This window comes from Oncorhynchus kisutch, linkage group LG14 (assembly GCF_002021735.2).
Source record: "Oncorhynchus kisutch isolate 150728-3 linkage group LG14, Okis_V2, whole genome shotgun sequence".
In the NCBI taxonomy this organism is placed as follows: Eukaryota; Metazoa; Chordata; class Actinopteri; order Salmoniformes; family Salmonidae; genus Oncorhynchus; species Oncorhynchus kisutch.
Genome location: NC_034187.2, coordinates 12,688,994 through 12,702,957, shown reverse-complemented (window position 1 = coordinate 12,702,957; position 13,964 = coordinate 12,688,994). Strand labels below are relative to the sequence as shown.

Here is a 13,964-nt window from a genome sequence, read left to right as displayed (position 1 = left end):
ATTGACGTGGCTCTCTGCACTTTCACCGGATGTTTTGGAGGCAAAACATAACAACGCGCCAATGTAAACAGAGATTTTTGGATATAAATATGAACTTTATCGAACAAAACATACATGTATTGTGTAACATGAAGTCCTATGAGTGCCATCTGATGAAGATCATCAAAGGTTAGTGATTAATCTCTATTTCTGCTTTTTGTGACTCCTCTCTTTGGCTGGAAAAATTGCTGTTTTTTTGTGACTAGGTACTGACCTAACATAATCGCATGGTATGCTTTTGTTGTAAAGCCTTTTTGAAATCGGATATTGTGGTGGGATTAACAACAAGTTTATCTTTAAAATTGTGTATAATACATGTATGTTTGAGGAATTTTCATTATGAGAATTTCTGTTTGAAATTGGCTCCCTGCACTTTCACTGGATGTTGGTCAGGTGGGACGTTAGCATCCCACGTACCCTAGAGAGGTTAAACACTGTTTCCCATGCTTGTTCAATGAACCAAGAACAATTAATAAACATGTACAGTACCTGTGGAATGGTCGTTAAGACACTAGCAGCTTACAGACGGTAGGCAATTAAGGTCACAGTTATGAAAACCTAGGACACTAAACAGGCCTTTCTACTGACTCTGAACAACACCAAAATAATGATTCCCAGGGTCCCTGCTCATCTGTGTGAATGTGCCTCAGGCATGCTGCAAGGAGGCATGAAGACTGCAGATGTGGCCAGGGCAATAAATTGCAATGTCCGTACTGTTAAGACACCTAAGACAGCGCTACAGGGAGACAGGATGGACAGCTGATCGTCTTCACAGTGGCAGACCACATGTAACAACACCTGCACAGGATCTGTACATCCGAACATCACACCTGCGGGACAGGTACAGGATGGCAACAACTGCCCGAGTTACACCAGTAACGCACAATCCCTCCATCAGTGCTCAGACTGTCTGCAATAGGCTGAGAGAGGCTGGACTGAGGGCTCGTAGGCCTGTTGTAAGGCAGGTCCTCACCAGACATCACTGGCAACAACATCGCCTATGGGCACAAACCCACCATCGCTGGTCCAGACAGGACTGGCAAAAAGTGCTCTTCACCGACGAGTCGCGGTTTTGTCTCACCAAGGGTGATGGTCGGATTTGCGTTTATCGTTGAAGGAATGAGCATTACACCGATGCCTGTACTCTGGAGCGGGAGAGATTTGGAGGTGGAGGGTCTGTCATGGTCTGGGGCGGTGTGTCACAGCATCATCGGACTCAGCTTGTTGTCATTGCAGGCAATCTCAACGCTGTGCGTTACAGGGAAGACATCCTCCTCCCTCATGTGGTACCCTTCCTGCAGGCTCATCCTGACATGACCCTCCAGTATGACAATGCCACCAGCCATACTGCTTGTTCTGTGCGTGATTTCCTGCAAGACAGGAATGTCAGTGTTCTGCCATAGCCAGCGAAGCGCCCGGATCTCAATCCCATTGAGCACGTCTGGGACCTGTTGGATCGGAGGGTGAGGGCTAGGGCCATTCCCCCCAGAAATGTCCGGGAACTTTTAGGTGCCTTGGTGGAAGAATGGAGTATCTCAGAGCAAGAGCAAGAACATCTCAGAGCAAGAACTGGCAAATCTGGTGCAGTCCATGAGGAGGAGATGCACAGCAGTAGGTAATGCAGCTGGTGGCCACACCAGATACTGACTGTTACTTTTGGGACACATTATTCCATTTCTGTTAGTCACGTGTCTGTGGAACTTGTTCAGTTTATGTCTCAGTTGTTGAATCTTGTTAGGTTCATACAAATATTTACACATGTTCAGTTTGCTGAAAATAAACGCAGTTGACAGTGAGAGGATGTTTCTTTTTTTGCTGAGTTGATAAACTAAAAGCTTCCCTGGCAGCAGACACCCTCACTGCCAAATAAACTAAAACAGCTTGCAGATTGCAGATTTGACTCACAAAGACTTTTCAATCACAAAGACAATAACACCCACATCTCCCTCCTTGCCACTTCCCACTCTTACACATCTACCCCACCCCTACCTCCCCATTCCTTTTCAGGTTCCTCTCTCCTCTAGCTCTCTGCCATCTCAGGAACCCCCCACGCTCCCTCCCCCAGCCTGTCCAAGGCTGCCCTCCCCTTCCCCAACCACTTGTCATCACAGAGCAGGAGGTCAACAGACTCTTTATAAAACAGAACAGCAGGAAGGCTGCTGGCCCAGATAAGGTATCTCCATGCAGCCACACTTAAACGCTGCACTGACCAGCTCTCCCCGGTTTCCACAGACGTATTCAACCAGTCACTAGCGCAATGCACTGTTCCTGCCTTTTTCAAATCTTCCATCGTTGTTCTTGTCCAGAAGAATCAAAAGATGTCCTGCCAGAACGACCACGGACCTGTAGTGCTCCCCTCGCTCATCATGAAAACCTTTGAGCTCCTGGTACTCTCATCACAAAACCAGCACTCCCTCGACCCACTGCAGTTCGCCTACAGAGCCAACAGGTTGTTGGACGACGCTGTCAACATGGGCCTTTACTACATCCTCAAACACCTCGATAACCCAAAGACATACAGTATACAAGGATATTGGACTCTGCGTTCAACACCATCATCCCAGAACTGCTACAAGATAAACTCTCCCAGCTGAACATGTTCAGCTCAATCTGTCAGTTGATCACTGACTTCCTGTCCAACAGGATGCAACACGTGACGCTTGGAAAATCCCTTTCAGACTCTTTATCCCTCAGCACCGGAGCGCCGCAAGGATGTGTGCTCTCACCTCTACTCTACTCACTCCACACCAACGACTGCATCTCCAACATCGCATCGGTCAAACCACTGACGTTTGCAGATGACATCACTCTGGTTGGTCCATGTACCATGGAGAGTTCGACTGGCTGATTGTCATTAGGGAATTGAATACTACCACTGCAAGTCCAGAGTGCATAAGAGGACATTACCGTGACTCAATGGTCACGTGGAATTTTACTGCGGTCATGACATGACTGTCTCTGACAGCTCTGTGTACCTGTATGACAGAGTGGTTGTATGACAGAGTGGTTCTTTGACAAAGTGGTTGAAGGATGATAGGGCCTCCAGACACCTGATACTAGTGGTGCCTACTGCCTATGTGTCTGGCCTGGCATCCCTTATTTATACAGTCTCTGGTCTGACCTGGGTATTTACACTACAGAAAGCAAGGGCACGTGATTCACACAGATCATGTGGGTTACTCAAATCAAATGTTATTGGTCACATATACATGGTTAGCAGATGTTATTGTGAGTCTAGCAAAATGTTTATGCTTCTAGATCTGACAGTGCAGCAGTATCTAACAGGTAATATCTAATTCCACAACAAAACATAATACACACAATCTAGTAAAGGAATGGGATGAGAATATATAAGTATAAAATATATGGATGAGCAGTGACAGAGCGGCTAAGATGCAATAGATAGTAAAGAATAGATAGTGAAGGATACAGTATATACATATGAGATGAGTAATGTGAGATATGTAAACATTCTTCAAGTGACATTATTAAAGTGACTTGTGTTCCATTTATTTAAGTGGCCAATGATATCAAGTCTGTAGGTAGGCAGCCGCCTCTCTGTGCTAGTGGTGGCTGTTTAACAATCTGATGGCCTTGAAATAGAAATAGTTTTTCAACCTCTCTGTCCCAGCTTTGATGCACCTGTACTGACCTCGCCTTCTGGATGGAAGTGGGGTAAACAGGCAGTGGCTCGGGTGGTTGTTGTTCTTGATGATTGATCTTTTTGGCCTTCCTGTAACATCGGGTGTTGTAGGTGTCCTGGAGGGCAGGTAGTTTGCCCTTGGTGATGCGTTGTGAAGACCGCACCACCCTTTGGAGAGCCCTGTGGTTTTGGGTGGTGCAGTTGCCATACCAGGTGGTGATACAGCCCGACAAGATGCTCTCAATTGTGCACCTGTAAAAGTTAGTGAGGGTTTTCGGTGACAAGCCACATTTTTTCAGCCTCCTGAGGTTGAAGAAGCGCTGTTGCGCCTTCTTCACCACACTGTCTCTGTGTGTGGACCATTTCAGTTTGTCGGTGATATGTATACCGAGGAACTTAAAACTTTCCACCTTTTCCACTGCTGTCCCATCAATGTGGATAGGGGGTGCTCCCTTCGCTGTTTCCTGAAGTCCACGATCATCTCTTTTGTTTTGCTGACATTGAGTGACAGGTTATTTTCCTGACACCACATTCCGAGGGCCCTGACCTCCTCCCTGTAGGCCATCTCGTCGTTGTTGGTAATCAAGCCTACCACTGTAGTGTCGTCTGCAAACTTGGTGATTTGAGTTGGAGGCGTGCATGGCCACGCAGTCATGGGAGTACAGGAGAGGGCTGAGAACGCACCATTGTGGGGCTCCAGTGTTGTGGATCAGTGGAGTGGAGATGTTTCCTACCTTCACCACCTGGGGGCAGCCCATCAGGAAGTCCAGGACCCAGTTGCAGAGGGCTGGGTCGAGACCCAGGGTCTCAAGCTTAATGAGGAGTTTGAAGGGTACTATGGTGTTGAATGCTGAGCTGTAGTCAACAAACAGCATTCTTACATAGGTATTCCTCTTGTCCAGATGGGATAGGGTAGTGTGATGGCGATTGCGTCGTCTGTGGACCTATTGGGGCGGTAAGCAAATTGGAGTGGGTCTAGGGGGACCGGTAGGGTGGAGGTGATATGATCCTTGACTAGTCTCTCAAAGCACTTCATGATGACAGAAGTGAGTGCTACGGGGCGATAGCCATTTAGTTCAGTTACCTTAGCCACCATTGTTCCTGTTCCGAAGAAAGCTATCTTGAAGCATGTGGGGACAACAGACTGGGATAGGGATTGATTGAATATGTCTGTAAACACACCAGCCAGCTGGTCTACGCATGCTCTGAGGTCGCAGCTAGGGATGCCTTCTGGGCCGGCAGCCTTGTGAGGGTTAACACATTTAAATGCTTTACTCACGTTGGCCACGAAGAATGAGAGCCCACAATCTTTGGTAGCGGGCCGTGTCGGTGGCACTTTATTGTCCTCAAAGCGTGCAAAGAAGTTTTTTAATTTGTCTGGGAGTGTCACGATCGTCGTCAAGGAAATGACTGGACCAAGGTGCAGCGTGGTAAGCTTACATTCTTTTATTTTGAATGTCGCCAACAAAACAATATACAACAAAACGAACGTGACGCTCTGTAAGGCTATACATGCCACTAACAAAGACAACAACCCACAACTGAGAAAAGGAAAAAAAGGCTACCCAAGTATGATTCCCAATCAGAGACAAAAATAGACAGCTGTCCCTGATTGAGAATCATACCAAAAACAAATCATACCAAAAACAAAGAACCAGAAAGCATAGACTTTCCCACCCGAGTCACACCCTGACCAAACAAACATAGAGAATAAAAGGATCTCTACGGTCAGGATGTGACCGCAAGACGTCGATGTCCACAAAAGGGCTGGTTTTCTTTTTGTAATCTGTGATTGTTTGTAGACACTGCCACATAAGTTGTCGACTCCACTTTCTCTATACTGACGCATTTCTTGTTTGATTGATTGTTTGATTACTCTCTTTATATGATAACATTGTGTTGAGCCTGATTCCAGGGGCCATATGTAGCTTCTCAGAGTAGGGGTGCTGATCTAGGATCAGGTCCCCCCTCTTTATGCAATCTTATTCATTGTGATCTAAAAGCAAAACTGATCTGAAATCTGTACGCCTACTCTCAGACTCTTGATACATATAGCCCCAGATATGTAATATTAAGGGTCTCCGCAGTGCGAAAAAGGAATCCTACAGGGCTCACTGCTCTGCCAAAGAGGAAGAGTACAAGAACAACAGGAACAGGGGGACCAAGAAAAAGCTCCACTCAGGAATGAAGGAACTAACATCAGTACAAAGTCAGCCTAGAGCAGCAGTCTTCCAACAACGGCTGCTTGTCTGTCTGGAATCTAAAATACATGACCAACTACAAACCTAAAGCTCCCCCGGCAGCAGATGACTCACTGACAAATAAACTAAACCAACTTTATTTCAGATTTGACTCACAAAGGCTTTTCAATCACAAAGACAATAGCACCCACATCTCCCTCCTTGCCACTTCCCACTCTTACACATCTACCCCACCCCTACCTCCCCATTCCTTTCCAGGTTCCTCTCTCCTCTAGGTCTCTGCCATCCCAGGAACCCCCCACGCTCCCTCCCCCAGCCTGTCCAAGGCCGCCCTCCCCTTCCCCAACCACTTGTCATCACAGAGCAGGAGGTCAACAGATTATTTATAAAACAGAACAGCAGGAAGGCTGCTGGCCCAGATAAGGTATCTCCATGCAGCCACACTTAAGCGCTGCACTGACCAGCTCTTCCCGGTTTCCATGGATGTATTCAACCAGTCACTAGCGTAATGCACTGTTCCTCCCGAAGAAACAAAAGATGTCCTGCCAGAACGACTACGAACCTGTAGCGCTCCCCTCGCTCATCATGAAAACCTTTGAGCTCCTGGTACTCTCATCACAAAACCAGCACTCCCTCGACCCACTGCAGTTCGCCTACAGTGCCAACAGGTTGTTGGACGACGCTGTCAACTTAAGCTCTGCGTTCAACACCATCATCCCAGAACTGCTACAAGACAAACTCTCCCAGCTGAACATGATCAGCTCCATCTGTCAGGCCAAAGTGTTCAATCTTGGTTTCATTAGACCAGAGAACAAGATTCTGTGGCCTTCATCATTCTTAAATGGAAGAAGTTTGGAACCACCAAGACTATTCCTGGAGCTGGACGCCCAGCCAAACTGAGCAATCAGGGGAGAAGGGCCTTGGTCAGGGGGTTGACCAAGAATCTGATGGTCACTCTGACAGAGCTCCAAAGTTCCTCTGTGGAAATGGGAGAACCTTCCGGAAGGACAACCACCTTCCGGAAGGACAACCACCATCTGTCAGGCCAAAGTGTTCAATCTTGGTTTCATTAGACCAGAGAATCTTGTTCTCTGGTCTAATGAAACCAAGATTGAACACTTTGGCCTGACAGATGGTGGTTGTCCTTCCGGAAGGTGGTTGTCCTTCCGGAAGGTTCTCCCATTTCCACAGAGAAACTTTGGAGCTCTGTCAGAGTGACCATCAGATTCTTGGTCAACCCCCTGACCAAGGCCTTTCTCTCCTGATTGCTCAGTTTGGCTGGGCGTCCAGCTCCAGTGATAGTCTTCGTGGTTCCAAACTTCTTCCATTTAAAAATGATGAAGGCCACTGTGTTCTTGGGGACCTTCAGGTCTGCAGAAATTGTTTGGTACCCTTCCCTAGATATGTGCCTCGACACAATCCTGTCTTGGAGTTCTATGGAGAATTCCTTCGACCTCATGGCTTGGTTTTATGCTCTGACCTGCACTGTCAACTGTGGGACTATAGCTCTATGCTCACTCTACTTAGTTGTATAAAATGTACAGTACCAATCAAACGTTTGGACACACCTACTCATTCAATGGTTTTTCTTTATTTTACTATTTTCTACATTGTAGAATAGTGAAGACGTCAAAACTATGAAATAACCCAGTGGAATCATGTAGTAATCAAAAAAGTATTAAATCAATATATATTTTATATTTTTAGATTCTTCAAAGTAGCCACCCTTTGCCCTGATGACAGCTTTGCACACTCTTGGCATTCTCTCAACCAGCTTAATGAGGAATTATTTTTCAACAGTCTTGAAGGAGTTCCCACATATGCTGAGCACTTGCTGGTTGCTTTTCCCTCACTCTGCGGTCCAACTCATCCCAAACAATCTGAATTGGGTTGAGGTTAGGTGATTGTGGAGGCCAGGTCATCTGATGCAGCACTCCATCTCTATCATTGGTCAAATAGCCCTTACACAGCCTGGAGGTGTGTTTTGGGTCATTGTCCTGTTGAAAAACAAATTATTGTCCCACTAAGCACAAACCAGATGGGATGGTATGTCGCTGCAGAATGTTGTAGTAGCCATGCTGGTTAGGTGTGCCTTGAATTGTAAATAAATCCCTGACATGGCCACCAGCAAAGCACCCCCATACCATCACACCTCCTCCTCCATGCTTGACGGTGGGAACCACACATTCGGAAATCATTCGTTCATCTACTCTGCACCTCACAAACACACAGCGGTTGGAACCAAAAATCTTACTTTTGGACTCATTAGACCAAAGGACGGATTTCCACCAGTTTAATGTCAATTGCTCATGTTTCTTGGCCCAACCAAGTCTCTTCTTCTTATTGGTGTCCTTTAGTAGTGGTTTCTTTGCAGCAATTTGACCATGAAGGACTGATTCACAATCTCCTCTGAACAGTTCATGTTGAGATGTGTCTGTTACTTGATCTCTGTGAAGCATTTATTTGGGTTGCAATCTGAGGTGCAGTTAACTCTAATGAACGTATCCTCTGCAGCAGAGGTAACTCTGGGTCTTCCTTTTTCATGAGAGCCAGATTCCTCATAGTACTTGATGGTTTTTGTGACTGCACTTGGATAAACGTTCAAAGCTCTTGAAATGTTCCAGATTGACTGACCTTCTTGCCATAAATAATGTGGACTTGGTCTTTTACCAAATAGGGCTATCTTCTGTATACCACCCCTACCTTGTCACAACACAACTGATTGGCTCAAACGCATTAAGAAGGAAATCAATTCCACAAATGTACTTTTAACAAGGCACACCTGTTAATTGAAATGCATTTCAGGTGACTACCTCATGAAGCTGGTTGAGAGAATGCCAAGAGTGTGCAAAGCTGTCATCAAGGCAAAGGGTGTGTTTAACACTTTTTTTGGTTACTACATGATTCCATATGTGTTATTTCATAGTTTTGATGTCTTCACTCTTATTCAACAATGCATAAAATAGTCAAAATAAAGAAAAACCCCTTGACTGAGTAGGTGTCCAAACTTTTGACTGGTACTGTATGTAAACTTTGCGTAAACTCCGCTGTCTGTATTGTCTCTCTAAATGTTGTCTATCACTAGCAGCACCATATCACCAATAATTTTTTTTATTATGTGTAAATGTATTTGGTGAATAAAGGTTATTCTAAACTTTATGATCCGTCGTTTTACTGCTTCTCATGGTTCTATAATTGAAAACTGACATGGTTTGAAATGCAAACTGATGTTGATTGAGGACCGGTAGCCAACAACATTAGAAAGGAATGGTCAGAGTCCTATACCCACCTACAGTTTAATCATTAGCAGTCGGTGTACTTTCCACAATAGGCTTATTGTCTGTACTTAAAACAGTCCTTGTAATACTCTGTGCACCATCACCACAAGGACACAAGGTAGGTTTTAGAGAGCCAGAGAACCTCTGTTACTCCTGTCTCGTTCTATAACGCCACACTGCCTAACTCACTTTTCTCTCCTTTATCCCTCTCAGACCTGTATTTCTCGTCCACGGGATAAAAGGAGAGGGATGGTCATAATGGTGTAATTGAACAGGGGACCTCTCATACACCAAAACAACCATTAGAGCAAGAGAAAATCCTTCAGGTCTCAAAGTGACATTTGGGCATAAAACTCTCAGGCACGACTACCTCATCACGAAGGCGTGGCGATTCCAAATAACCCCTACTACAATGGCAACCACAGCCCCTACACCGGTGCCTCTGACTGTCCTGTGTCGCTGGTACCTGTACGCCATCCACGGCTACTTCTGTGAGGTCATGTTCACCGCCGCCTGGGAGTTTGTGGTCAACCGCGACTGGAAGTTCCCTGGTGTTACCAGTGTGTGGGCTCTGTTCATCTACGGGACCTGCATCCTCATTGTGGAGCACATGTACCTGGCCCTCCGAGCTCTCCAATGCCCCCTGCTGCTGCGATGCCTCATCTATACCCTATGGACGTACATCTGGGAGTTCAGTACAGGGCTGTTGTTGACCCAGTTCGGGGCATGTCCCTGGGATTATTCCCATTTTCAGTATAACTTCATGGGGTTGATCACGGCAGAGTACGCCCTGCCATGGTTCTGTGCGTCGTTCATGACGGAGCAACTGGTTATACGCAACACACTGCGGCTAAGGATGGACACAGACGGAACAGAGGACGTCAAGTCTGAAGCAGGCGGGGGAGAAGATGGGGGAGGAGGGGGGAGGAGACAACGGGTTGAACAAGGAGGTACAGAGGTCAATGGTTTCCTGAAAGTGGACTGAGGACTGAGCAAAGAACACTGAGGTCCGGTTTTAAAGACACTGATAACCCTAATAGTGGACTAAATAGCCTTCTCAAGGGATAATCTCTATTGAAAGGGCTTTTTAGTCCAGGACTAGGCTTAATCTGGGTCCAGAAAAACGGTCCCTGAATCGTAACTCTTCCTTCTGGGAAATGTACATTGAATTTTTATTTAACAACATTCAAAGTACTGTAGTTATGTAGCTTCAGGTTGCAATCTGAAGTAAGTTCTGTATTGACTATCAAATTTGACTGGGTCCTAAAGCAATGCAATAGCTTCAATTCATTGTCATGTGGAGAATGTTTTTCTAAAGTTAGTGATAGAGTTCTGTATGCACTGCAGTCTGTTTCAAAAAGCAATTGATTTAGGGTAGTCTACAACTCAGTTAGGTGTACTCTTATAATGTACTGTATGTATTGCACATGCCCTAGCATGCTATATGAATGATGTCTCAGGTACCTACATTAACTGTGGGCTGTATCTACTGTTCTTCCAAATGAAAGAAATCAGGATTTCTATGTTCAGAACCAGAACCATGGCAATGTCTAGAGTTACCCTCCTGTGGATTTGCACTCTAACCCCACTTGTCATTGTATTTTACCTTTATTTAACTAGGCAAGTCAGTTAAGAACAAATTCTTATTTACAATGACGGCCTAGGAACAGTGGGTTAACTGCCTTGTTCAGGGACAGAATGACATATTTTCACCTTGTCGGCCCGGGGATTTGATCTAGCAACCTTTCAGTTACTGGCCCAACACTATAACCACGAGGCTACCTGCTGAACTTGGTTCAGTTTATCAACCAGCTAATTATTAGAATCAGGTGTGGTAGACTAGGGTTGGGGTGAAAACTTACAGGAGAGTAGTGCTCTAGGAATTGATAAAATACTGCACCTGAACGCTTGATCTGAAGTGTCATATGAATACTGTATTACCACAAATCTTTCCCAACATCCAAGTCCTGTAGTTGGTGCGAGATTTGGTTCTGGGTTCCTTCAGAGATTATATTGGCCCCAACAACAACCATAGGATTTGGTTCTGGGTTCCTTCAGAGATTATATTGGCCCCAACAACAACCATAGGATTTGGTTCTGGGTTCCTTCAGAGATTATATTGGCCCCAACAACAACCATAGGATTTGGTTCTGGGTTCCTTCAGAGATTATATTGGCCCCAACAACAACCATAGGATTTGACAAGACAGCACAATCAGATGAGGGACCTTAGAGATAGAATTCCATTCTGTGTGTGGGACAACCAGGATACCTCAAGCCACGCGGATTCAAAAGCAGTAGATCAACAATGCAAAGTGATGACGATTATAGTATTTATTTCTTTTCAATTGCTTTGGTGCTATTTCCACAAGTATGTGGGGAATTTTCAAAACTCTTCGTACAAAACTCCAAACTGTACTGCACTTGTGAAACTTTTTGTGCATTCATTTTGTTTGAAGACATCTTTCACCACACAACCATTGATCCAAAGATCCAAGTTTACTGTGAAATACAATAAGAACATTGACTTAATCACCAAAACACAACAATGATTCTCAATTTAGTTATTTTAACAACCAGTTAATCAATAGTAAAAAAATGCAAAAACGACATGTTTAAAAATTGCCCTTTGAATGTAACATGCTACTGTACTATAAATTACAGTACATTACACTGTTTTCACATTACACTGTTTTCACATTACACTGTTTTCACATTACACTTGCACTACCCATTCAAATATACTGAACCTCAAATGTCCATAATTTCTATACCATGTGTGATCAAAGGTGTGAAAATGGAAGACATCTTTCACAATCATTGATGCAGAAATGTAATGTATTGTTCAAATATCATTACAGCATACTGTAGGTGTATTGTAACCAATTGAAAGGAATGTAAAAAAACAAAACAATGTTTAACAGGCATTAGGTTGTCTTGAGAATTTGGCCATAGGCTCATATCGACATAGCAGTAAATGTCCTCATTGTTCATGCTCGTGGAGAAAAACATTTTGGCATGGTGAATCCAAGCCTTAGTTCTGGACTTGATGTCACTGCATGCCTCATCCATGGCCTGAATGAGGGTGGTACGCTCATGGGGATTGCAATCATACATCTTCTGCCTGTATTGTAATCATGTATTGTATTTTACAGTATTGAATTGTAATTATATGTATTATAATGGTCCTGTACGTGGCTCAGTTCATAAGAGCACGGCACAAGCAACACCAGAGTTGTGGGTTCAATTCCCATTGGGGTCACAGATGAAAATCTTCAGACTCACAGTTGTCACTTTGGATAAAGACGCATGCTATGTAAATGGAATATATTAAAGTTACAATGCAATTTTATTTAAGCGGTGTGACCCCCCCCCCCCCCACATCAAAAAGACCCCAGCAACTTCATTCTGGACACATATTTACTGTATAGGGGATGCAGTTATCACATCTCATTTTTTCAAACTTACTGTGAAGTCAAATCCTAGTCATCATTATTGTGCGTTATAGTCTACGGTATATCATACTTGATGTGTTTCTAGTTTACAGACATACATTTTCATTATGTACAAAATCTGTGGTAGACAAAACACTTTATAGGTTTAACAAACTGTTCAGTGATGAGCAATTAAGAGCAGTCGGATTCAGTAATAGTATAATGTATTTTAACAAATGAGACGTGCATGATATAAAAAGCCATGTGAGCATTGCATTGTGAAACGAAATTACCCGTATATGAGCATGTCTTGCAATGCGTAAATATATATTTCTAGATGAAACACAGATTGTTTGGTGAAAAAGTGATTGTATCATTCTGTGTGTTGTACTTAGGCAATTCAAAAGGAGCTTATAGTTTTGAAACAACTGCCTTTTTCATGATCTGTTTTGAGTTTTGTTGAACAGTTGTGAAAATGTACCACATATTTGTGAAAATTGCGCCAAAGGTATTTTAAAAATTTGATTTAAAAATGTATTCAAACATGTAGGCCCTAACTGGTTATTTGAGTCTAATGTACAACTACCGGTATATGTCAGTAGGCCTAGAACATTGGGTGCTGCTAATGTCTTTATACAAGAAACCCATTGCTTTGATGATACAATTATAGTAATGAGAATTTACAAGCCACACAAATTAAATATGCAATGGAAAGTGTGTGTGTGTGTGTGTCTGCATGTTTAGTGATGGTGGGGGAGAGGCTGATCTCTCACCACATAAACCTAAGACTTAGTATGCATGTAACAAAGTTATTGTCAGGTGTACTTATTTCCTAACTTTAGTTTTCTTGGATCGACAAAAAAAAAACAATATTATGAAATACTGCACTGTATTATATCACACAGTTTAACAATGTATTGTGTATAGTTTGTGGAATAAATGTATTTATTTGACCATAAATCTGTTGCTCTTTGGTTTTAGGCTGGATATCTGTAAAGCACTCAATGACAACTGGTGATTTCAAAAGAACTTTATAAAATACATTTGTGAGTTTGGTAAATAACCACTTCGCTTCACTACAGTCTCAGATCAAATCAAATGTATTTGTCACATACACATGGTTAGCAGTGTATGCGAGCAGATGTTAGCGAGTGTAGCGAAATGCTTGTGCTTCTAGTTCCGACAATGCAGTAATAACCAACGAGTAATCTAACCTAACAATTCCAAAACTACTACCTTATACACACAAGTGTGAAGGGATAAAGTATATGTACATAAAGATATATGAATGAGTGATGGTACAGAACGGCATAGGCAAGATAGAGTAGATGGTATAGAGTACAGTATATACATCTGAGATGAGTAATGTA

The 13,964-nt window shown here is 43.6% G+C and overlaps 1 protein-coding gene across 2 annotated transcripts in view; it reads left to right on the top strand.

Moving 5' to 3' along the window:
* LOC109904284 (transmembrane protein 229b) overlaps window positions 1-13,554 on the top strand; it is a 28,284-nt gene extending 14,730 nt beyond the window's left edge. For both annotated transcript variants that reach the window (XM_020501525.2, XM_020501523.2), the window contains exon 2: window positions 9,375-13,554. In XM_020501525.2, the coding sequence (XP_020357114.1) occupies window positions 9,574-10,146 (573 nt within the window). In that variant the 5' untranslated portion in view covers window positions 9,375-9,573 and the 3' untranslated portion in view covers window positions 10,147-13,554. The remainder of the gene's footprint in view (window positions 1-9,374) is intronic.
* The last annotated feature ends 410 nt before the right edge of the window (window positions 13,555-13,964 follow it).